The sequence below is a fragment of the Centropristis striata genome, chromosome 4 (genome assembly GCF_030273125.1).
Source record: "Centropristis striata isolate RG_2023a ecotype Rhode Island chromosome 4, C.striata_1.0, whole genome shotgun sequence".
Taxonomy (NCBI): domain Eukaryota; kingdom Metazoa; phylum Chordata; class Actinopteri; order Perciformes; family Serranidae; genus Centropristis; species Centropristis striata.
In genome coordinates, this window is record NC_081520.1 from 11,058,014 (window position 1) to 11,085,471 (window position 27,458).

A 27,458-nucleotide genomic window follows, 5' to 3' on the forward strand; every position below is an offset into this window, starting at 1 on the left:
CTTTCCAGGCTGTGCATAATATTACACGGCTCTCTGTGAGTGTAATAACATGGGAATGTGTCTGGGACTGTGCCATCCAAAATGAGAGTCATTATGGCCGGTTTGACTGGTCGTGCTGGAGACAGAACAGAGAGAAAAGAGGGACTGTAACCTTCAGCACTAAGCAATGCTTATCTCTTCCACACACCCCTGAGATGACGGAAAATGTGTTTATATCATTACTTCATAAGTTAGAAGTATCCAGTCTAAGATGGCACCAGTGGTCTCGTTACCGGTGGTGCTGCTGCCTTCACCCAAGTGCTCTCATTACTATCTCCACATTTCATTTGGAAGTCAAAGACAAGTCGTTAAACACTCATACGTCCAAGTTACAGCCAAAGCGCCCTTTTATTATTCCTACTGTATCTCGAGAGGGAATCAATTGTACTTTCGTGACAGCTCAGGCAATTTCCAAGGTGCTATCTGCCAAGAGATCATCTTACACAGTGTCAGCACCTATCAGGATTTCCAGTCTGCCTGAGCAAGATGTCCCCTTAGATGAGATGTGATTAGCAAAGATAGAACCAGCGGGTATCTCGGTGGTCCTAAAGGCCTTTGTCTGTGACGTGCAGAGGGACATAGGTGTGGCACATTCACTTTACACTCTACCGTGCTGTACTAGCTGGCACTAGAAATTCACGAGAGACGGCTTCAGTGTCACATCATCCTCAGAAAGTGACCAGTGCCTGCTATGACAATGCTGCCTGAGGCTGTTTCAATACAGTTTGAATGTGTGTTTAATGTTTAAAAGAAAAAGGATGGCAAAGAGTATGCACAGACAGGCTGCTGCTGGGTTTGCCCTTCAAGCAAATCTAATACCTATGAAAAAACAAACAAAATGCTTCGTTCCAATAGAAATTTGGCAACAAGTTCTGGGCATGAAGTGTAACCTTTCTCCTCTTTCACATAGTGCTTAAGCATATCTCCACGTCTTTCTTTCCAATCTGGGCAGATGGTAGAGACAATAGAGGACCGAAAAACCTGACAGGTTTCTATAGAGTTTGCAGGCAGCCCTGTTGATAAGAGATTGTTAGAGTTCAACATAAGCTTGAGGTGGGCAGAAAGGGTGTGCCTGGCAGGAGGGCTAATTAGACAGCACATGGCTCCATATGTGAGCTGGGAGCTCATGCAGGAATGCCTCATATATCAGGATTGCATATAGCCAAAGAGCAGATGGAAGTTAGCATTTACACACAACCATGGTGCACATGTGCACACATGCACATGATACGCTGGTGCACAGACACATTCACTCACTCACTTACACCCAGATCTGTTTCTGCAGCTCAGCTGCACTGTGGGCGCCCTGAGGACTGTGACGATGTGAGGGCAAGATGGCGTTGGAGGCTCCTACCAGGCTCCTTCCTAATGGTAGCATTGACATTTACCCTGGGAGGCTGTGGGCTGTGGCTGCTGCTGCTGCTCCCACAGAAATGATTCAACCTGCCGTGCAGAATATAGAGGAATCTATTCTGATGGAAGAAGACGGCTACGGTGAAGGACCCAAAGATGTCTGGGGGCTGTGTGCATACTGTACCTTAATTTACCAACCCACTGCATCTGACATGACTGTTACTTGAGCCATCTAGTGCTTCTGTTGACAGTTCTCTGGGATATTACAAGATGGAAAGAGACAGAAAACATGTACGGTATGTCAGAGGGATCACTATGTGAGTGTCTTCCTTCACATGTTTGTTGAATCATACATACAAGCACACAACTCCCCCAGAAGGCAACAATAAGAACCAACTGCCTCCACAACAGCTCTCCGTATTGATCGGACGTGACTGAATCCCAGCTCTTGTTCTGCCAGTCAAGAGCTGTGTTACTGCTGGTCACACATTTGTCTTTACCCTTTGTTACTAGCTCCAGAGTCTTAAACATGTCCTGATTACTTGGAAAACTTTGATATAGCTTGTTGAAATAATAAAAAAAAAACACTCTAGTCTTTTTCATAAATGTTTAAAATATTCACCATATTAGTTTAGTATCAGGGTTCCTACAGCTTTTTAACTGTATTCAATTCAAGCACTTTGAAGGTACCTCAACAAAACATTCCAGACTCTTGTAGCGTTTATAGTCACATTTAAAGTGTCATTATACATGCAAGTGCAACAAATAAAAGTTTACAGAATTAATTTATATTCACAGCTTTGTTTATTTTACCAGCTGTTTCTTTAATGAACTTTGATTCTACGTTTTGATCGTGATTATTTAATGATGCACAATTTCCAGAGAAAGGGACCGACAAAGGACTTATCCAGCTACGAATGATGAGTAAACAGAAAGTCAAGCAATATCTGTATCTGTTTAAAATGAACAGAATATCCCCGGGGAATAATTACCTTTAAGTTTATTAATTCAGTTATTTTACTTTCTCCCTTAGGATCTGCTCCATGTCTTGTTTGAGATGTCGGGAAACAACTACCAAATATGACCAACGAACTGTTTCATTCAAATATGAAGAGATAATTGGTTTCAGGGCCTGACTGATATGGGATTTTTGAGGCTGAAACGATACAGATTTTAGAGAGGAAAAAAAAAAATCATAAATAACCGATATAGCGGCTGATATGGTTCATTTTTCAGCTGGAATGAAAAACCAATTTTGCACTGATATGACTGTACAAAGGCACTTCGAAGGTTACTTTTTCAAACAATAACTTCATTAAATTCAATTTTACATTATTACATGACAGTATTATAGATTAAAATATAACATTTTCAATGAATTATAAAATAAATATTAGATTAAAATAAATAAATAGCATTTCTAAATCACCCCAAACGATGTTCTGCATTCTATATTAAGAATATCAGCACGATTATAAACTTTAAAGGTTTTGTACGAACCTCAAAGAATGAAAGCTTACTAAGTTTTGGAAGCTGGTGTCTTGTTTCAAACATTTAAAGATGTTAAATGAGTCCCACAGTGAAAACAATGTTGATAAGCCACAAAGCATGCACAAAAGTTGGAGTGTTTCACTATTTCTTCCTTTGAGCCATCGAAAGTTTGTTTTGCCTCATTTAACAATTATATCATTATGCTGATTTGCTACGACTACATGGGCTCAGTGTCTTTGGGTGTTTGACACCATTTATGATGGTGTGTTGAGATGGTTACAAATTGCAAATCTCTTACTCATCACTGTATAGTCGATGCCGGGGCTGCTTTGCCTTTTCTGACAATGCTTTTGCTTAGTCACTCAACTATCTTTATTCATAAGGCCTTTTTGGGAAAGCTTCCTTCCTACTCTTGTTTCTATATTAATCAGAGATGTGGGCCTCATTATACTGCAGTCTGAAGACCTGGGCTATTTTTTGCTGACTGCTTTTCTGCAGAAAAAACTCAAAACTAAGGGCATTGGTAACTGGTGCGTAGGTTCAGGGCAACTGCCAGATCTAGGGAAATTAAATATTCTGGTGACTGTCGGGGCTTTCAGTAACAAATTACTCATGCATTTTAATTAACCCATCTCTGCCTCTCTCCATCCTGCTATCTTCCACTCTTTTTGCTGTTTAACTACTTTTTAATGCCACTTTATATTAACTGTGTTGTACCTCTGACTTCCATGTCTCTTTTGATAAACAGCTTCTAAATATAAACGTTAGGGAAATACAAACATCATGACAGTTACACCTACAAGCCCCGCCCAATCATTCACGACCACAACTTCAATGAAAAATTGAGTTTGTAAGGTGTAAAAGCACACTAAATGGCTCTCAGTCACAAGAGGCAAATAGAACAGAAGTGACCTAATGTGGCTTCATCGTAATAAACATTTAGCGAACTGGATTGGGTGTAACCAACCTTTTTTGACATGTGGCCACAGCTGTTGGTTGTCTAACTATCTAGCTAAGCTAACAGCATTTAAAACACAACTGGATTCCAAAAAATTGGAATTACGGTGTAAAACGCGAGTGTGGCCATTTGCCAATGCTTCTGGACACAAATTTCATTGAAATTCTGAAGTTGATGCCTGCAACACATTCCAAAAAAGTTGGTGCATAGGCATGTTTACTTCTGTGTTACATTACCTTTCTTGCAAAACTCAATGAGCATTTTAGAACTGAGGATGCAAATGTTGAAGTTTCTAAAGACAAAATTCTTTCCTGTTCTTGCTTGATATAACTTTGGTTGCTCAACAGTCCAGGGTTTCCATTGTCCTATTTTAAGTTTCATAATGGATTTCATTTTCAAAGTGAGATAGGTCTGGATTCAGCCAGAACAGTAGGGTACCCACAGTGTTTCCTTTGAAGCAATAGGGTTCAGCTTTTCCCCCTGGATGTAAAGATTTCTCCGGATTCTCTGAATCTTTTTATGATGATATGGATCATAGATGGTGAAATCCATAAATACCTTCCATTGTGCATTGAGAAACACTGTTTATAAACTGTTGGATTACGTGCCCATGCAGTAAATATTTTGTCTTCGTACAGTTTTCATTTGAATATATGTCCATAAAGATCAGCATATTATCATCTAGTTTGGTTTTAAACAGTGTCCCAACTTTTTCAGAATCAGGGTTGGATGTAAAACCAGGAATATAGATGTGTCATTTCATTTAGTACTTTGGCATGCCGGCTCTGTTAAGACAGCTTCTCTGCTCTGTCAGACACTAGAGTGAATGTGGAAACACTTAACAGAGTGTCGTTAACTGTTATCAGTGTTATATGACAACACATAACAACCCTGTGATTGTCATTTGTAGGACAGTGTCATTGTCTCTCAACCTAGAAATTGGATTCTATTTCGTCTGCCAGTTATCTAAACATGTTGGTGTAAATGGTTGTATAAAAGCTTGCAGCGACATCTTGGTTCATAAAAAAAAAAAAAGTCAATTCAATTTACTTTTTTTACACTCAATATCAATACTCTTTAAAGGGAGTCCCAACTACATATATTTAATACAAACAATAAAACAACAGCACTATTAAACATGTATATTTTCTCTTATGATCTATAATAAATAGTCAGGGGACTCATTTTTAGAGAGAAAAAGGGAATTATTTATTTCCACGATTGTTTTTTTGCTTCAATAGCAGAGCCCTTTGGCCTTGTGTGCTCAGCAAATTTGTCGTTTAGCCACTAAACATCAGAGAACAAGACCTGGGATTAGGTTACAAGTCAACATCTCTGTGTAGAGGCCCAGGGCTTCTGTGCCAGGGGAACAGAGACAGAACATTAAATGCTACTGCTGTCCTCAGGATGGGGACACGGCAACATCCCCACACACCCGCATGCTTTCTGCTACTCTCTTTATATTCCCCCACTGTCACAAAAGCAGCAGCAGTAAATATTGAAGTAAGTTCATAAAAGTATCTTTCAAAGCTAGGACGAGACAGCTGGCATACCATCAAAGGCAATAAAACATATGGTACAGTGACAGCACATGCATCATCGCCTGCCTGCACAAGTTACCAATTCCTTCTTTTATTCTGAAAGCTTTTCTCTTTTGTTTACTTCTGACAGCAGAGTTCATAAGTCTTTGAATTCCCATGACAATGTCAACACAGATAGAGTAAAGAATGAAATGAAATGGCACAGAGAGAATCAGATAAAGGGGCAAGGCGGGGTAATAACTGGACTGCTGCTTTACATATTGGAAGATGGTTATTTGGACAGTAGGCATTACACAGACTGATCTACTTTAAAGTATCAAGTGGGCTGCAATCTTAAAGTGCTCGGGTTTCTGTGACCTGCATAGCATCAATGAAAAACTAATATATGGTATCAATTATTAAAGATCTGTAGGATAGTAATGAAATGAAAAAATCCTATTACACTCTGTGCACTTCACTGTGTCTGCTGCACCTGCAGGTTACAACACTTTTCTGCACACACAGGAGAGTCTCACTTGCCATACTAACACCAGACGTCACCCACCAGACCAGCTGCGTAAAAGGAAGGGTCAGATGGTAACATTAGTGATGGAAAAGGAGGACTGTGCAATTTTCCTTTGGTAACAAACGAAAAAGGTTTTACACTGCTGAAAACAACATCAGGAAGCTCTGCCCTAACCTATGTTCTTAGCATGTCTTAATTAGATGAGTGTTTATTTTAGAGTATGTTTAAATGATCACATTTAACTCCAAGGCGGTAGGTTTGATTAACAAGGTCTTCACACATTCCATAATGCTGTTTGTATATATGAAAAAGCAACAAAAACTGCTGAATTTTTAATGCTTTAACTGTATAATCAAATGTTTCCTTAAAAAGAGACGTGATGTGTAATTCTGCAATGTAATGCACAAAAAAATAAATCTTTTAACTCATAGATAATGTGTTTCACAGTGCATATAGGTCCGCAAATCACTTGCTACTTCTGGCAAAGCTTAGCCTAATTGCCGTGAGTGCATGGTAATACTGAAGGCCTAGATGAGCAATGTTAACCACGCAGAGCAACTCTCATGTGGATTTTGGTGGCTGGGCAGTAAGGTAATTTGACACCGTTAAAAGAGATTTTAATAATTAAACCAAACTGAAACAAAAGCATAATGCTGTAAAGCGGTGGGGACATGTTCCCCCAGCCATTCCCAGTGGAAATTACACCATTACACCACCAGGCTTACTCCATAAGTGTCGTCTAAGATGCCTTAGATGGCCTTTATTGATAGCTCCCAGCTAAAAGCTAAAAACCAGAGGACTGTTTGAGATCATGGTCCTGCCTTAAGTTTCATTTGCTCAATTTAACTTGATCATGGATTTTTCAATTTGAATTTGAATTTTTTTTAAAGAAAATAACTCGAAAAGATAGAAATGTGTCCATTTTGCTCTGAGGTCATTTTTGAGGCTGTAGTTGGTGGTGCTGTTTTATTCTTAATGCGTAAATGTGAGTGCAAGATCATGTTTTTCCCCTTGTGCTGAATGTGAATGAAACAGAGAGGCAGCAAGGAGAAAAAGGGACGCTAAGACAGAAAGATAAAGAGATAGATAACTAAATGGACAGACAAAGTCAGAGGAAGCAAGATAATGCTTAAAAGAGAAAGTATCACATTAAGCGTGGTACATTGCGACAGTAAAAGTGTACATATGCAAAGAGTGTGTGTATTGGCCTGAGTGTATTAACTGCAGCATGGCCATAATTCAGAGCAGCTTGTCCTCATTAAGACTTAGCAGTCCCTCCCACTGAAGCGCCTTACTCTGAGGGCAGCTTAGCCCTTTCATCCCCATTTTGATATGGACCTCAGCCCTGTCTCCGGAGCATGAGGGACCGTGGCAGCGATGGTGATGGCAGAGCCGCCCAACTCCTGGAACTGCTGGTAACCCTCGACATAAGCTGGCTGACACGAGGTCAGCCTCCTGCTGTGGCAACATCCAAAGGTTACCGTCACTCACTCTCTCCGACACCGCCCTCCAATCCTGTGCTAGAGCCATATTAGGATGAGGAGGCCCATTTGCTACATTTTCAACAATGCAACAGCTGCTTGACATAATAACATGCTGTGAAATGACAGACGCTGGTCTAAATATTTCTCATTCTCAACCTAATAATCATTGTTAAGTGCTACATGAGATTCTGAGCTGAACATCCCGGTTTCCCAATAAGCAGTTTGATCCAGAGGGCAGATTTAACAACCAGAAACAGACAGCATTCACCTGCAGGTTAAGCCTTTGAACGAATCAACCAAATTCTAAGCTCCTGTGTTGAGATTGTTATCATGACCATTCTGACCACCAGGGCACTATCTATCCGGTTACAGTATGGAATGAAAACAGACTTGTGCCAAGACCTAAAGTTCCTTTAGTTCCTCCTTACAAATGTTGCAATTTCTTTCCCACATCAGGATCAGAGATCATACAGTGAGGTGCCACCAGATAGTGCTGACCTTCGATTCACTGTTTGCTCCGATAAGCCCTGAGACGTGATGTGGCTGTCAACTTAAACTGACATTCTTGTAGCTGTCATCAGGATGTCTCAGAAGATTCTCAGTCCACCAGGTCACCATATCTACATGTATTAAGTCAAAGGCAACTTCTGGGGTGACCTTTCGGGTACAATATACACAGAAGTCTTTTTTCTTTCAGGTGTAGACATTTAACATTGAGATATGTACACAGTTTCATGGTGACCCTGTTCTAATGCATCTACAATGTCATGTTCCGTCTCCGGTGGTCGAAAGACAGATGTAACAGAGCCTCAGCTGAAAACCAATTGTTGTTTATTAGAAATTGGACTTATCTATATAGTTTTGGCCACCATTCTTAATTCTTACTTACAAATGATTGTACCCAACAAGTTTAACCTTTGAAAGCAACTATATAGGTTTTAAACTTACTGTATTTGGCTGGAAATAAAGCACATTTGATACAGGGACATTTTATTGTATTGTATTGGCTAAAATAATCTACTTCAGCCTGCTGGTGTTGCAGCGCTGCTCTCCTTAATGACAATTGGGAGTGTGTAGAGAAAAACTAATATTGTTCACAATATTGTTGACCCTTGATTATCAATACCAGATATTGGGTTGACTATTCACAAAATATTTACAGGGTATATACAGAAAAACTTAAGTTGAATTTAATACCTTTTTGAATACCTTCACAATCTATTTTAATACCAACATGACAATGATCTGCAACTTCAGTGTTGGAGGTAACTAATTATAATGTAACTGATGACTGTAATTTTGTTACTTTTCTTAGTAAGTAAGTGTGGTAATGCTTACAATTCCAATCAAGTACCTATATCACATTATTATTATGTTATTATGATAATTTTTGCTTTAATAGCATCACCGACCTTTACACAATTATTTGCTATTTAACCCGAACCCAAGACAAAATGTTATGTCCTTGTTATGTGTAAGGAGAGCACATACCACTTCTCCACCACTACACTCTATCATTCTTTCTCGACGAAGGGGCACAAAATGACAAATGAAAATCAGAAAAGGTTTTAAAAATAGTTAAAAACAGAAAGGTTAAATGAAAAGAAGTAAAAGAAAAGGTAAAAAAGTAAGGTGATGGTAAAGGAGTAACAAATTTCATTATGATTTAACGAGGTAACTTGCAACTAATTTAATACCTTCTTAGATGAAGTTTATAACTTGTGACTAATGGCCTGATTTTTGGCAAATTTAATTTACTTTTAATACCTTTTAAAAACCACCAGACTACTTGATTTAATAAGATTTTCCATGAAGTCATTATAAATAAACATAAACCACAACATATGACCTTGCTTAGAGTATTGCCATACATTGCAATATATTATTAAATGTAACCACCGTATTATTATACATATTGTATTGCCAGATTCTTTCCAATACACAGTCAACAGTTCTCATACTCTGCTGATGTCATTCGAACGATTAACTCAACCTGCCAGGCTGTGCACAGGATGGAAGATATTTAGTTCTTCACAGAGGCTCTGATGTTCATCCAGGATTCAAAGAACCCATCTGCTAAATCTGGAAAGACTAGAATCGCAAAGAATTTTTTTTTTTAGTAAGACAGCACAGACACAAGCAAAATACCTTGAGGGAAACTATATAGCAGGAGCTAATGAAGGGAAACCGTGAGAACCATCTTCTCTGCCGCAGTCTGGGGGAGGAATCATGTGCATGGCAGAGAGAGGGTAGAAAATACACAGAGAGCGATAGAGGAAGGGGTATGAAGACACCGAGAAAGCAATTAGTGTCCGCTAATTGCTCTCATTAGAAGAGATGGGGCCGATTTAACAGACTCCATGATGGACAGTGGCAATTCAAACATGGAAATGTGGACTGCAAGGGTGTCGGTTTAAAAGCCATCGCAGCAAACGGTAGTAGCTCTCGATCTGATAGCAGCGGGACTGATAAAACCAGACCCTATCATCAAAACTTCCCTCTATCATCTTTCTTGTGATAAAAAAAGTTGAAATGACTGTAAAGAGAGTGATAGAAAGATAAAGCGATAGCGGGCTGATACAGCTGGAGAAAGAGGAGCAAAAATGATGGAGTAAAAAGAGAAGTTAGATAAAAGAGTTGAGGCAAAAGGAGAAATACAGCCCTCTTTACCAAACACTTTTTGAGCAAGAAGTTTTATCATTTAAATGGTAAATAAATGTGTCTTGGTTGGCATAGTAGAGCTGGGTGATAATGGCCATAATGTTGTATCCCAATATACTGCAGGTGATTTTATATCTCAAGAACAATATGATGCTGTAGCGTGTTTTCTGGTAATTCACTAAATAAAATGTCTATATGAACCAACCATGGTAAAGCCTATTTTTGTATACTGCTTTTTAAACAAAACAGCTATGCTATGTTGCTATGATCTGAACTCAAAGCAGCATCTAAATTATGTAAATATTGTTGCAACGCAGTTCAGCCACTGGTTTTTGGACATCAGGAGACGATATAGAATACGTTAGAGTGGTCACTCGCTGATCAGAAGCTCTGTCCCGTCAGTGTGTGAATGCATGTGTATCTTTACTGAACTGATCAGCAGGTGGCACCTTGCATGGAAGCCTCTGCCACCAGTGTATGAATGTGTGTGTGAATGTGTGAACCTGTGTAAAAGCGATTTAAGTGGTTGCTATGTATAGAAAAGCACTTTACAAATGCAGTCCATTGACCATTTTTATATGGTTCTGACTATATATACAGCCCTTTGGTGTAGTATTATAAAGTGCATGTAAGCATGAAGAGCACAATAATATAGTCAAACTGATTTGATGCAGGTTTCCTGTGTGAAATCAAATATCCGCCCAGCCTGAAAAGTATATTGCAGCTCCAGCCACTCTATTCTTCATCTTGTCCATCTCGTAATCAAGTTCGTATTGATTAAACACCTATGAAAATAATCCACTTTGGGTGTTTAATGACAGCAGCTATTTTCTTTGAGAAAACACTTAGCGGACAAAGCTCCTGAGAAACAGAGGCTAACTTAAGGAGCAGTAAGACCACAGAGACCAAAACTGTGGAGGAAACTTTTAGAAAAAAGAAACAGGAGACTTTTCCTTGTGCTTCATTGCAGTTTTTTTAGAATGTGTGTCTCTATTAACCAAGCACAAAATGTATTTATCACAGCACAGGCCAAACCACAGCGTAGCATAAAGAGCACATTAATGCTGAAGCACTTCTCGCTGCAGGATGAAAAAAAAAAAAAAAGAACTTTGTGGTGTCTGTGTGATCGAGTGCTGGTGTGCAATAGGGCATATGCAGACTGAAACAAGATGTAATTAACAAGAATAATATCTCTTCCCTACTTCAACTGTGAGCAAGGGAAGCTGTGATATCTGCTCCGTCCTAAAACAGCGTAATCGTGTCTCATTTTCTGCTGAATCCCTGATTGAGTCGAATGCGGGGAATTACGATAAAGCTCTCGCTCTCCTAATGAGTACCTAGTGGCTGCAGCAGTTAAACTTCCTCCTCTGCTGCCTTGACTTCTGCATCCTTTTCTTCCTCATATGTTTTAAAATAACTTAAGCAATCAAAAAAAACACACACAACCGTACCTCTCAATGATGTCAGCGATGACACAGGCAAACATCTGCAGGCCCTCTGGAAGCTGCAGAGCCACTGGAAAGAAGGGAAACAGAAGAGTCACATACTTGCGTTCGAGTGACGGCAACATGTTATTTAATAAATCCTGGACAGCACAGTTATACATAGCCTCTGCAACTGGTTCAGAGTGCTCCACTGACAGCAAACAGTGACATTTCAGGGTAATTTCCCCTCTGCCACGGGAGAACTGTTGGTTTATTTTAGCGAGTGACGGGCTGTTGGAAATATAGTCCAAACCAATCACCAAAGGCCTATCTCTACAGCTCATGGCTTGTACGGAGCCATTAAACTCTCTCTTTTTCCCGTCTGTCTCCATGCCTGCCACTGGCTCTGTGACTCACTTTCACTCTCTTTTGCTGCTGAAACACACAACCCCACCCCCTCTTTACCCAGCGTCACATAACTTTATGTCTCACAGCTAGAATTTAACGTAAAAGGAAAGAAAAACCAATGTGGCTCCTGTAAAATCGAAATCAAGCGACCAATTAACAACCATTGGTCCTGCTGATGGTGTTGCGTGCTGACAACAGGAGACCTACTAATCTACTGATGTGTGACACCAGCTGAGATGAACCAATGGAGAAAAAAAAGCTAATTTAGGGCAGGATTTACTGAGTGGCTTTTGCCTCGTTTCAGACTGTGCACTGAGAGACAGGCATGTTTTTTTTATCAAACAGGCAGAAGGGCCTGGAAGCATCTCAAATGCACCCTGCCTGCAATCAGTGAAGTGCGGCCCTCTCCTTTATGCATATTTCTTGAAAGAAAAATCACATAAATGATGACTGGAGATGTCATGTGAGATTGCTGGATTTGCTGCTAATGGAAGTGAAGAGATCAGTATTGCATGAGAGACTCTCCACCTCTAAAAAGCCGTTGCAGGTGTATTACTTGTTCAGGAAATTGCTCTCACATGTTTCCTAAGGAACTCTTAATACAAGGAAAGTGTGAGCTCATCGTTTTAAATAAATAAGCTCAAATAAAAAAAGTATGAGCTTCTGAAAACATGATGAAAATAAGCCTCCGAGGAAGAAAAGGGAATTAGTTATAATAATCACATTATTTTATAATTTTAATGACAACAAAGAGGTAACAGAGAGCAGTTATTATTAAGGTTAAAATAATCCACTTGTTGATTTCAATGCTCCTTTTTGAATAATTACTTAAAACTAATTTTTATACGGCTGTAATTTTATTGCTCTAATTTCATAATGTTCCATTTTAACATTTTTCCTTTGACATTTGTTTAATTTTCATCATCGTTTCTTTTCTTTTATTGGGTTTTGTATCTAACATTAGTCCAAATAATTTCTTTTTTTGTCATTCAATGTGTTATTTTCATTTCCTTAGAGGATATTTTAACATTGCTACTACTTTGATTTCTACAATTCAATCAGTAAAGATAATTGCAAAAGTTTTACAAGGGCAAATATTCTTTCAAAGACAACAATCAAAATGTTTTAGTTTCCTCATCTCATGCAAACTGAACTGCACCTTTCAAGCTTTCCCTTCAGGATAACATAATCATTTTTTGTTGGCATTAAAAGTAGATGAAAGTCTGAATGTTCTTTGGGAATTTCTAATGAGATGTCTTGTGATGTTTTTGCATTAAAGATCCTATATTATTTGGTAGTTCCAGACTCTGTGACTAAGTATACATTAATCCTGCCATCTCATCATCAAATAAGCATGACGACATCTTGGTATCGGAGACTAATAAGATATTAACGATGTTAAGTATAGCCCCGTAAGGAATAACAGAACAGGAATCAGAGCATGAAGTGGATGAAAAGGAACAGACGAGAGTGTGAGGAGATATAAGGTAAGCAAATATGCTGCTGTGAGAAGGAAAACCCCTTTAAAATGTCAATAATAACACTTTCCCTTCATTCCTTATTTTTATCATTTAATCAGCAATTTAGAAACATACTAAATGTATTTACACTGCTCAAAACTTTGGGGTCACTCAGAAATGTCCTTATTTTTGTAAGAAAAGCACATTTAAAAAATAAAATAAAATAACAGTCTAGACATTGTCTAGACTGTATAGTCTAGACAATGTCTAGCAATGTCTAACAGCAATGTCTAACAATGTCTAGACATAGTCTAGACATTGTTAATGTGGTAAATGACTATTAAAGCTGGAAACAGCTGCTTTTCTTATGAAATATCTATTATATACTGTCCAAGGTTGTAGTGTTGAGAGGCTAATTCATCAGCTGTGCATTATGTTAGCACAGCTGTTTTGTGCTGATTTGAGAAGCAATGAAATGATCCTTCCTCAGGCTGGTTGAGTATCTAGATGTAAAGTTGGAGATAAAATTATTATTTCTACCCATGTCAATGTCTTTACTATATTTTCGATTCGTTTTGTAACTCATTTGAATAAAACAGTTTGTTTTTTAATGGAAAACAACACAAACATTTTCTGGGTGTCCCCAAACTTTTGAGCACTAGTGTAGTTTGACGGTGTTTTTCACTGCGTTACAACCGTAGCTCACATTGTTACAATTTAGACCAGGGATGGGCAACTGGAGGCCCGGGGGCCGCATTCGGCCAGCACCCTCACTTGAAGTGGCCCTCAGTACAACTACATGCATTTGAGCATGAAATCTTAAAGTGAAGGGTAAAAATGCAAAAAATTACTTCTTGCAATTAATGTTGGTCTGCTGTTCTTGCACATTTGCACATTTTGAACTATGTTAAGTTACTGCACTGTAAACATATTTAAAATGGCAGTTTCATCATATGTGGTGAAGTGCATGGTCCTACATGTGTCCCTGTGGTAGTGTCGATGAAAAATTGTGGGCCCCCTCCAGCATTTAAGTTGCCCATCCCTGATTTAGACAGTTTAGACTCACTTGCTTTCTCTATGGAAAAACTTCACATGGTTTATGATATGCAGGCACATGTAGGATGTTTGCCTGAAAATGTTGTTGGAGATAAACTCCAGTTTTGGCCTTTTTTCTAAGTAACTAGAATAGATTTTTAGCTGAGATTACATTACACTACACTGTTTCTGTATCAGCAAGGCCTCCTGCCAACACTTGTCTTTCTGCCGTTTACTCTTTGTAAAACAGTAATTGATGTATGTTTCATATAGACGTCATGCTTACACATCTTCAACTGTTGACTCTGTCTACATTGTATATAATGTTCCTACATTTTATTTTCTATTTATTTGTAAATTGTAAATACTTTTAAAAATATTTTTTACTTGTTTAATTGTTAATACCTTTTTTATATTTCTAGTTTATATTATTATAAACTTATTTACTTTTTATGTTATTTGTTATTGAAGTTCCTCTCTAGCTTGCTAACCACTTTGCTGCTGTAATATTGAAAATTTCCCTGTTGTGGGACTAATAAAGAAAATCTGATCTCATCTTATCTTAGATTAGATTAGAAATGCTTACAAACATGCGTTCACAAAGTGTCGACTAGTTCAGCGTGAAGTCCCAGGATCCATGTCAGACACATGGAGCGAGCACCAGGAGACAAAGGCTTTGTATCAATCAGCCGTGACATTTTCTCCCAGTCAAACTCCGCCGCACCTTACTTCAATAAATCCATCAACGTCTCAGTGGACACTTACAATTCGAAGACGCTGAATTCAGAGCAACGTTTTCACATGACTAGACCTGAAACAATTTCTAGTCTTCAGGGCCAGACAGCATTAAACAATAAAAGCTGGGACAGACAAAAGGCCAAGGAGGTTGAGGGTGGATAGCCATGAGATGGAGTGATAGATGGGCCAGTGTGAAAAGAAGGAGTGAGAGCACTTCTTGCTGATGAAAGGTTAAGGGATCACCAGGCGCTCACGTAGAAACTGAGAGACAGGTCATTACCGAGCAAAGGGCAAGTTTATTAACAGAGAAAGGTTTCAGAGCACACCTCTGCTTCAGCTGACAGAAGCAAAGAGCTTTCTCCATCTGCTGCCCCCGGCGAAAGGTGAGTCAGATGCCGGAGGTGGGACAGGCTGTTTGAATGCGTGTTTGAGTTTTCATGCGAGAACGATATGCTGCTTCTACCCCTGAAAGTGCTCTCCTGCCCTCAAAGACAGAGAACCTAAAACACACGCACATAAAATAAGACGAAGTGGCTTCAAATGGCGTCCCTCTGAAACATTCTGTGCAGCTCCACCATCACCACATGAAAAGCATGCATTGTATTTCACTCACATTTTAATACTTTGAATAGCTGTCATCAATGTGTAAAAAATATGCTATGGTTGGAGAGAAAAAGAGGTGGAGGGAAACGGATGAAGTGATCTGCAAACAGGTGAATGTGGTGCTAACAGGGTTCGTACACTTTAGCAGTGGTCAAATTAAAGCATTTTTCAAGGTCAATTTTCAAGCTTTTCCAGTATCTTACACCTGTTGTAAATTGCATGGTTTAGATGAGTACTTACATACTAAAAGGGGGAGATTTCACTTAACCATACCAACAGCAATGGTATTACACTTTTAGGAGGAACGGTCTTCATTTCAGATAGGTTACTCATTATTTTTTAAATTGAACATGTGATTATCTATAGTCTATAGATGGATATAGTCAGATTGCAAGAGAAATACAGTAAGAATTTCAAGCATTTACAAGCACTTTATCCAAAATCCAAGCACTTTTTAGACCTTGAAAATACAACATTTAAATTCAAGCATTTTCAAGGATTTTAAGCACCTGTACGAACCCTGTGCTAAAGCGATTTAATGTTAAACGCCACATTCCCTAGGACAAATGAATGGCTAAAGAGCACAAAGTGAGGTTGAAAAGAGTCAACAAGTCTACCGTAGTGAAACTGTAACACAGGCAAGCTGTGGTAGCTCACGAAATTGCTCAGCTTTAAAAGCTGTTCAATGATGTCGAGTTTGTGCTTGGTGGACTGCTTGGTGAAAGTGGCCGATATTGTACGTCCTGAACCTGTGCAGCCCTTTAATGGTATCCTGGCACTTAGTCATCAAAGCTTTGAGCAGAGGTAGTCGATCTATTTTCAGCCAAGGACCCTTTACAAGATAGAGAATATACTGAGGACCCCTCATGTATGTCCCTTGGAAAAATTTGATGTGGGCTATTTATTTATTTTTGCCATTTTATAGTCTGAGTAATGTGAACGAGCATCCCAAGAGAAAAGTTTCAGAAAGATATTAGACATGTATTCAAAATCTTCTACAGTGCTGTAAGATAGAAAGATAATATATGAACAACTATAGATTAAAACATTTAAATATTTGTTAATTGAACTGATGCATTTTGTAACAAATAAATAAATATCATGTTACTATAAATTAATGACTCCAGAAACTTTAAGGGACCCCTTGGCAGACTGCTTTGAGCACTCTTAATTTATTATAAAGCTCCTAAAACTTAAAGAAACAAGTGCGGAAGGTTTCTTCTTCTTGGACACGTCACTTAATGTTGACCACTGTTTTTGTTTTTTACATGGAACTTTCTAATTGCTCAGTGACAAAAAGATCACTCTTATCATTTAACAATGCTGCTATAGGACTAACCTATTGTTGCAACACTCCTGGTTGTAGAGGTTTTAAGAAAGTTCCACGTTGGATTATGTTAACAATCAAAGACAAAGGTGAACTAAGAAAGGGCTGGAAAGACCAATTCATCAGTGAACGGCAGATAGAACAAACGAAGCCGAGGGATCAGGCAGAAGTTTTAAAGGGTGGTGAGGAAGACTAGTATAGGACTACATACACGGTTTATCCTGCAGTAAATTATGTTTTATGGAATTAATGGATTATGGAACTCCAACATGGCCAATATTAGAAAAAGGGGAATAGATTTACTGAAATCGGTTGCCAGTTTATTAGTTACTAAAACTAATGACGTCTCATAAATAACACTTCTGCAATATTCTACCTTCATTAAGCTAACAAAGTGTGAAACTATCTTAGAGAGGTGTTGATTCAACTTTATGTGTATTTTTGAGACCACCAGCATTTGCAGTGCTATTGCATTTTATGGCATTGTGCACTATATATTTGCCTCATTTATATATTAAATATATATACTAGCTAATGCATTCTGAAACAATTCAATAACCTTGTAAAAGTGGAAAATTATCTGCAATAGGTCTTTACTTGTATAAAACGTTTGCATTAAGAGTAAATGGTTGTTACAGAAGTAGTCTTTTGGACATAAATCCACAAACTTACATAACTGAGTGTTAAAATGTGTATTTACCATTATCTATTCAGCAAACACGTGCATCCACATGTGCATGTCCAGCCTGTAGATACTACTGACTGTGATCTGCTTGAATTTTTACTCTGGCAGCCAGCGCTCTCTCTGCTGTCATGTTTTCTATAAAGGAACATGCTGTTCAGATGGAGGAGGAAAACATATCTTGGACTACTTACTGGAAGCCGTTTTGTATTTGGGGATGAATGGAAACAGTAGTTCTTTTATTGGGGGATGCACAAAGAGACTCTTTAGTGAGGGACCTTTAATTCATTGGGAAAAACAAGTCACCAGCCACTTTATTTTAACTAAGTCCAGTTCAGTAATAAGTAGTACGATCATGTGTTTTTAACTATTGGCTCAATTTTCATGGAACTTGGTGGAAAGGTGAAGCATGGGCCAAGGAAAAAGCCATTACATTTCGGAGCACACCCAAGTCATGTGGCAAATACACAAATTAATATTTGGTTTCTTTAACACTAAGACAGGGATTCTGTGCTGCATTCATGAGGTTCTGGCATAATCAATAAAATTACTTCCCCGTCATATTTCATGGCTCACCTGATCAGTTTTTCTTAGCTCTTTGTTGTCACTAGGGTTGCAAAGCGGTGGAAAATGTCCAGTAAATTTCCAGAAACTTTCCATGGGAAGTAAAGCTAGGGAATTTTGGAAATATTCAAAATAAAAAAACATGATATTTGAACAGATTCATTTGTAAGTCTAACTTTATCAAGTTTTAATTACTTTATTGAACACTCAATTATTTCACTGTACAACTACAACATGATTGTTGATTTGAATATTACTCATCCCACCCATTCAAGTGAAATTACCCCCCCTCCTCAAAAAATTCCAAAAAAATCCCATTCAGCATGTAAATGTTGAAAGAAATCAGTAGCCCTGCAGTAAGCAGTGTGCTATGTGCATGTGAAAGCAGAGATATTCAAGTGTTTGCATGAAATCTGGTTGTTTTAGTCCAGATTATGCTCAAGAAATATATTTCCCCCAACTATATTTAAGTTCCCTTTTAAGGGCCAAGCTTCAATTTGGTAAATTCCCAGTTTATTGCCATCAATTCCCATCAATTACCAAGGAAATTTTCCAACTTTGAAAATTCCTGGAATTTTGCAACCCTAGTTGTCACCATAGAGGTTATCACGCAGTCAAATACTGGAAACAGTGATCAATCTGTTGTTTAAATGCCCTACGCAATTGAATACAACACATCTTCTTTATAGTATCCATGTTGTTCCCACATTACGACTTAAAGCTATTGAACACACCAAAGTTGGAATAACAACTTTCCAACCCTGGAAATGGAACCATCTGAGGAATAAATAAATGCATCATTGGCCTTGGTGGAGGTCTGCGCTCCCCGAGTGCTATTCTAGTTACCACTATATTTTTCCTCTATTTTACCAGCCCCCGCCAACTGTGGCAACTGAGAGGAGGAACTCAAAGTTCCACATGTTGCTTATTGTCTTGAAGCTCAAGGAAACATCTAAGAGAAACTGTCAACTCTGCTAATCTTTTGATTGTCTATAGTTTAGTTGTGAGAAGACCTTGGGAAACAGAACAACTCCCCGAGCGTTTCACAATCCCCGCAGTGGAACACTTTCATGAATTCAAGGTCCCCCAAGACACTCAAGGCCGAGCTGCTTTTCTGCTTTGTTGCCTTTATCTCAGTGTCTTTTTTTTAATTCTTCTGTAGGATTTAGAAGTTATGTGCAAGGCTGAACAAGTGTTGTAAGACAAAAGCCATAAAAAATGGTTTAAATGAATGCAGATGAGAGCTTAAATAAAATGGCTGTGATGAAGGTATGCCTATATAACCTGTTTCCACTATGTTTTGGTGGTTAAATTGCTTCAAACTAAACACAGAGGGCCAAAGATTATTACCTGTAAACACACAGGCTAATTTTTGTTAGAGTTGAATGATCAATCAGCTGGTTCAGCACATGTCTTGGATGCATTTGTCAAACAATTTTAAGAAAATTGGCCAGGTCTGTAAAGATATACAATAGTTGTAATATGATCACTTTTCTAATGCTAAACACAGCAAACCTTTCTGTTATTTCTTAACTTTATGGGCATATTACTTTAACACACATACTAAGCTTTGATGTAATAAACAAGAGCCAGGGCTGGAAAGTGTGGATTCAGTTTGTTCCAAAGTCAGCCATATTTTCACCAGAATACACTGATTCCATCTTATTTGTGAATGGCTGGCCGGAAGAGCCTCCATCTGCCTTGTTTGTTGATCTGAATTCCTATTCCAGGCATAAAAAAATAGCTTCCCTACAAAACAACAGACCCAAGTCAGCTTGTTATAATCACCTAATTACATTGTTGTCTTAATCTTAACTGAACGTGCGACGGTAATCAAGACAACGGAAATCTCTGAACTTCTAAGCTGCTCCTTTAAAGAGCTGAGATGTGCAACAGATTATATCAAAACAACACACAATTAGATTCAGATGAGAAAATTAGGCAAACCAACACAAAGCTTTTGACTATTTATAAACTAAAATAAAAATCGACTGTATCTGTCTCTGCCCCCTGTTTTAAAAAGCACAGTGTATGAGACTCAAGAGGAGTTCAAAGGCTGTCAAAGAAACAGATGGACACAAAGAGGAACAGAGAGAGACAGGGGTGATAAGGTGAGTTATGCTCTCAGAGTTCAGAGAGAGAGAGAGAGAGAGAGAGAGAGAGAGAGAGACAGAGAGAGGGAGAGGGAGAGGGAGAGGGGATGAGCTCTGATAAAAAAAACCTAAAAAAAAACGTCACACAACAAAAGGCAAAGCCAGCAAGCTGCGCTAAACCACACGCGTCCCACAGGGACATCTGAAAAATGATTCAATCCTCTTGGCATGCCATCTGCATATTTCCACCCAAGGCAGGAGCAACTGAAGGTCTACACATTTTGACATTTACATTAGTGAAGGACCGTTTTTTCTTTAGCTGGAGGCCGTCGTTGTAGCACTACACCACGACCTGTTGCACCGAAAACACCAAGCGTGAGGAAATGTCAAAATATACATGTAACAATGCCTGAGAGCAGGAAGTCAAAGTATATATGCTATTAAAGAATAAAGATTAAAGTCTGTCTCCAACAAAAACTCACATATACACTAGCGCTCAAAAGTTTGGGGTCACAATGTCCTTATTTTTAAAAGAAAGTTCAATTTTTAAAAATTAAAATAACAGACATACAGTCTAGACAAGGGGCCAGCAACCTTTACTAACAAAAGAGCCATTGTTAGTCAAAAAAAGAGAAATAATGCCAGAACAGAGCCTTAAAAACCTTATTTTTCAGCCTCACCAGGCCTAGAATTTCGTTATTTTAGGGGCAAGGCCACTTGGCCTTTTGTGTTGTCAATTGTTTGAGGGCACAAAGGCCAAAAGCCAAAAATAAAACAAGGATTTTAAGTCCACAGTGTTGCCTACACTACTGTGTAGGCAACTCTAGCTCAAGAGCTCTAGCGCCACCAACAGGTCAAAGTTGAATGTTTATTAACTTTTGACCCGTTCATCCGTTTTTCACAAACGAGGTATCCATGACACACGAATGCATTCAACAGCTTCTTGAATCTAAAGGTGCTTGGTGTTATACTTTATTACATTATTGGTAAAAAGTGTATTACATTATTGGGAAATGCACTTTATTACATTATCGGGAAGTTATAACATCATCAGGTTTTATTACAATTTCAATGGACTCAAGTGCAGATTTTTGTTACATTATCGGGGTTATTACATTATCGGGAATTTATTACATTATCAGGTTCTACAAGGGCACACGGGCCATGGGCCTTGTGAACTTCCTGCCCTGAGCCTCACAATGAAGATGGAACAGCCTACTAAGTCTAAATTAGCCTACCAACATTACTAATAGGTAGTAATGAGCATTTATAAATACGAATTTGTCAGAATGCAGCGAGGATCCAAAGTGCAAATGAGAGGCTGGACACCCAAGAAATATCTCAGGAGATTTAGAATCGAAAGCTAGTCCAGCTAGAGAAACTCAAAACTATACTTGAAGTTGGCAAAATGTAGATGTTAAGGTGCTGGGCTGTAGACGTTTTAATACCGTTTACAGGGAAAACAGAAATATCTGTTCATGTGGTGTGATTTCATTGTCACAGCTACAAGGAGCCACTGCAGATGGCCTAAAGAGCCACATGTGGCTCCGGAGCCGCAGGTTGCCTACCCCTGGTCTAGACATTGTTAATGTGGTAAATGACTATTAAAGCTGGAAACGGCTGGTTTTCTTATGGAATATCTAATATATATTGTCAGCAACCATCACTCCTGTGTTCCAGTGGCACATTGTGTTAATCCACATTTATAGTGTTGAAAAGCTAATTGATCATTACAACACCTGAGCATTATGTTAGCACAGCTGAAAACTGTTTTGCTGATTTGAGAAGCAATAAAATGATCCTTCCGTAGGTGAGTTGAGTGTCTAGAGGTGAAGTTGGAGATTTGTACAGGATAAAAGTGTTATTTCTACCCTTATCAATGTCTTTACTATATTTTCAATACATTTTGTTATTCATTTCATGAATAAAACAGTTTGTTTTCATGGCAAACAACAGGCTTTTTCGAGGTGACCCCAAACTTTTGAGCGCTAGTGTATTTATTGAAATAAGATTTTGTCAGCCATAACTTACTTTGAAATGACTTTAGGGAGTGATCTCTTAGTATGTCAGTGGTATTTTAAGATTGACTTCAAAAAACATCCTTAAAGTGAAAAAAATCCTTAAACTTTTAAAGCACAGTCAATAAAAGGCTGAATCTTTATCTTTGTCAGTTACACTGAACAAGGGTCACAACTGCTCTGTAAATTAGCACTTTTAAAATGTACATTTTCAGCAACAACAGAAAATAGAAACCATTAGTAACTTTAAGGAAAAGTTTCTTAGTTAACAAAGTATTGGATTTTACATTTTTGGGAAGAAAATCTGCCTCATGACAAGGGCAGTGTCATTTAGATATACTTCAGCGGGTTGCAGCAAAGTTATTTTAATTGGGTCGGCTGCAGTATTTGAAGAGAACTGATTCAGGTCTGGGTGTTTATTATTATTAATCTATTTATTTACCTTTTTTATTAAGTGTGCCACTTACATCCTGTCACCCATAAAGTCAAATAACAACGCTATACAAATATATTTTATCATTTTATTATTATTTTTTTTCCCTTTTTATTTATTTTTCTCTCCCTTTCTTTCTTTTTGTCTTTGTTTCTGTCATTATTTTTGGAAATACTTTCATCTGTTCTAAAAAAAAATTAATAAAATATTTCTATATATAAAAACTGATGACCAAAACATTGTAACTAAAGTAATTAAAAAGGGAAAAAAAAAAAAAAAAAAAAAGTCCGCCCCTCCAAACTGTGGACTGACTTTATGATGCATTTTCATGTCAACACTAGACATCAGTTACATGAAATCAGTGAGCATAAAGTCTGCACACATGAATACTAGATTTCTGTCATCATTTTATTAATGTTAAATTGCTCCTGTTACTATGCAACAGAAAAAGAATAGCAGCCGTGCCTGTGAGATCCAGCAGCACCTTAACACATAACTCTGAGTACAAGCATTCACACCGCTTGATTAGTCCCCAGTGTCTTTTATGATATTAGAATTTTTTAGGAAAAACCTGCAAATGATGCTATATCTAATACTGCCTCTGCAAATAGATAGTTAAAGTGAAGTGCTGTATGCATCAGCAAGCTTCCTCATCTCTTCGCTGTTTTGTTTCCTGACTGATTTTGTAATTTTGAAAAATAGCTCTGCCCTCACTGCAGCTCTTTAACTTCCTGATAGTATTTACATTCTTGGTTTTTATTACAAATGGTATAAAAGGCGAGTAACACAATAAAATAATATCATGAAATTTTGCTAAAGGCAGCTCTGGAGCAACAAAAAAGACTTGCCTGCTGCTGCAGATCACAGCATACAGTACATCGATGTCAGTGAAGCCTCCCACTGTGCCCACACTCAGTTAGTCCTGAGGCTACAATCCCACTGCAGGCCTGACTACTCAATTCAGATTTTGCTCACATCTGATTATTCTGTTTGACTGTACTATTTTTTAAGTGACCCATATCTCGTATCTGTTTAAATGACCTCCATCCTGATACAACGCCAACTAACAAAATAAATTATTACAAAAGATGTGACGTCTGGACAGTCTGTCAAAGAGGCATCTCAAGCTGCTTCTTCCTTTTTAGTCGATGATCAGAATATTTTTCCTCCTTTGACTTTGAGATTGGGTTTGAAAAGCTTTCTTTGGTTATGAGGCCAGGTTTTGCTTTCAATCTCTCCAAATATCACTTTAAAATAACAACTGCACAACACCAAAAGGACTGTGAAATTTAAGTTTACTTTTGCTCGATTGGAAATTAAAGTAAACAACAAAACTTCACAAAAGTAGGCAATTCAAAGCTGAAGACACACTACAAGATTTTTTTTTGCCAGATTTTCCCAAAGTCTGCACCAGTCTGCACTATATGGGAACAGTCAGCATGGCTAGTTGGCACAAAATCTTTTTTGAGGTGAAAAGTTCAGTGGTGGAATGTAACTAAGTACATTTACTCAAGTACTGTACTTAAGTACAATTTTGAGGTACCTGTACTTGAGTATTTCCATTTTATGTTAGTTTATACTTCTACTCCACTACATTAAGAGGCAAATATTGTACTTTTTACTCCACTACATTTAGCTGCCAGCTTTAGTTACTTTCAGGCTGAGATTTAACATACAAAATACATTAAAGTGATTCGACTTGTATTTTTAAAAAAAATGTAATCTCAAATCAGTAAATGAGCTGAATATGGCTGCAATCAGGGAAGTGTGAACTGATTACCGACCTAACTGTAAACACGTGTTGCCTACAGCCAATGAAAAAGATGGCTGGGAGACAGGAAATAGAATCACAAGATGACTGGAAGTCGTTTTTCTTCTTGATGTTTTTTTTTCCGAGCAGATAGCTGCGCAGACAACAGGAGCAGTGAACTGATTGTCGTCCATGTTTGTTTACTTCTTCCTCTCCTTCTTATTCTATTTCTTAATGCATTATTGGCAGTTGGCAAACAACAAATTGGTGCATTACCGCCACCAACTGGTATGTTTGTTTACCCATTAAACTGTTGCCCTTGCAAGAGTTTGATGTGTTCAACTGACTTTAATCAGTGATCATCAGGCGCAACTGTTAATGGTGTGATCCCCAGTCTTTCAGTTGTCATACAAAAATACCATACCAGCCATGAAGTGTGTACTCCAAGTCTTTTCAAAATCTGTAAAGACCATAAAAGTTGTTTAGTGTGTCCCCAGCTTTAGTGACAGACCAACATGGTCACACAACCCTACACTGTAATACATTATTCTGTAGTCATTTCATTTTACGTAATATATTTGATAAAATGTATTAAATATAAATGCGTCCTTGATTTTGAGGCAGTTGTTTAAGTAACTTTAATATAAAAATGTTTGAGATAGAATCTACTTATTTTGATCACATTAAATATAATCTTTATGTGTATGTAATTCTAAATCAAGAGAAATTTGAATGAATCCAACACAATAGAATTAGTCCGTTTCTAATTGACAGGCACTTCCTGTTAAGTCGTTATTAACTCAACTTGTAACGTAGTTAGATTTAATTAATAATATTGCGTGCAATCTGTTGCCTCAGTTTTATTGAGTAGTTATTGTTTATCTTTTTTTTAACAGTGTGGCACTATTCACCACACAGTGTGATTCATGTGAGTGTGGCCTTATTGATGAATATACCTAGGAAAGAAATTCATCTTCTGAATGCTCTCTGCCTCTAATTTGAGATTGCAAAATTTCATGAGGCTGTGATTATCATAGAGATCACAGCAGCTCATTCTATATAGTCAGGTCAAGTTCAAAAGAATGTTCTCACTGTAACTAAGTGGTTACTATGGGGACTCACATCAACACACAACAGTGAAATTGGGCTCATTGAATTTACAAGAGCCTCAGCTTTTCAGTCATGATATATAATATTCAAAGAAGTTTAGGGACCCCAGATTGCAGAAATATTCATACACACTCATTTTAGAATAGGCAAAAAAACCCACATTTATACTAAATGAGATTAACATAAAGTGGGCATTTCTATAAAAAGGAGACTATTGGGGAAACCAATAGAACCCCATTCAGATAACTTGACGTCAAGGGTCCCTGATAATTATAATAATTATTATTATTTAGCCCTGTGCACAACAAACTAGCATGACATAAAGACAGTAATGTCAGTAGTTGTCAGAAGGTTAAAAAATAAGATGTCTTGTTTTGTTTGTAGTAACACAAACATCTGCTGAAGGTGAGATCAGCTGCAGTGTGAGTGCAGCCTTCCAGCTCTGTCAATAACAGTTCCTGCGGGAATTTCCCCCCCTGAAGATCAAAAAAGGGCTAACACATCCCCCTCACATATTCAGTGTTAACGTACTCCAAAACACACTAGACATGGAAGTGATTGTGAAAAGCTTTCTGCTTCCCTTTGGTGTCCATGCTGGCCAATAAGAGCGAACACAACAAAAAAAAAAATGTTTGTTTCTGAATGATATCATGTAGGGCTGGGCGATATGGCCTAAAAATAAAATTGTTCCTTCTCAAAAACAAACTGCAAATGACAAAGAAATTATTAGCCCTGCCAATGTAATAAAAAGAGTGAGAATATAACTTTTCAGCAAGCTTTCTACTAGCTTTAGACATAGAAACCATAGAAAATGTTCACTTATCTGCACCTTCAAACACACGTCAAAAAAAAGTGACCCCTCTTGCAAAAAAAAAAAAGTCAGGTTTCATGCTATTACAAAAATAGATAATTTTCCCCATTGGGATTGATATAGTGCAAACATAACTTTTATGAATCTTCACATGTTTTGCATATAAATAAAAGGTGCCTCTTGTATGCCAAAACTATGCTGTGTCCCTGAAGATATGTAAACCAAATTAAACATCTGCATGCATTACATAGTCAACATCACATTTTGGTAGATGTAGAAGACACAAGCTGTATGCTTGCTGTCTTTAGTGTCAATATTTCTTTCTTTTTTTTAAACACATTTTTGGCAAGGAAGACTGCCCCTGGCTTGATGCATGCCCTGTTGCATGTACACACACACACACACACACACACACACACACACACATACACACACATACACACACAAACACACACAAACACACACAAACACACACACACACACACACACACACACACACACACACACACACACACACACACACACACACAGAAAACCCAATTATTATTATTTATTTATTGGCGAAATTACTGAGCCTTGGGAAGTTTGGTTTGTGATACTTCTCTGGATCAGTGTCTGTTCGTGACCTTATGCAACACTACTACTTCTGTAATAGCCCCCCCCCTTCTTGTCATACGGGATACGATGCGAATGATTCTGCTAATGTTGGCTGCTTTTTAGCTGATGTTTACGTGCTGCCGCGGTCTTATGCATCTTGTAGTGAACAACATTTTCCCACTCCGAATTAATTTATTGGTTGTGCCGCTGCTTTTAGTTGCAACAGCCTTTAAACAAACTTTGCAGCTTGGATTTGGGAACGAACTCTTCTCTGCTTGCTGCCATGTGTGTGTTTCTCTGTGCAAAGTAAATGTGGTATTCCAAGGGAAGCGGCGGTGGAAATGAAAGAGAAAACCGATGTTCATTAAAAACA

General features: G+C 38.0%; 1 protein-coding gene across 1 annotated transcript in view; it reads right to left on the reverse strand.

Moving 5' to 3' along the window:
• Positions 1-27,458, reverse strand: part of dph1 (diphthamide biosynthesis 1) — a 73,468-nt gene that overhangs the window by 40,808 nt on the left and 5,202 nt on the right. Inside the window, exon 3 of the mRNA XM_059331907.1 lies at positions 11,484-11,547. Within this exon, the coding sequence (XP_059187890.1) occupies positions 11,484-11,547 (64 nt within the window). The remainder of the gene's footprint in view (positions 1-11,483; positions 11,548-27,458) is intronic.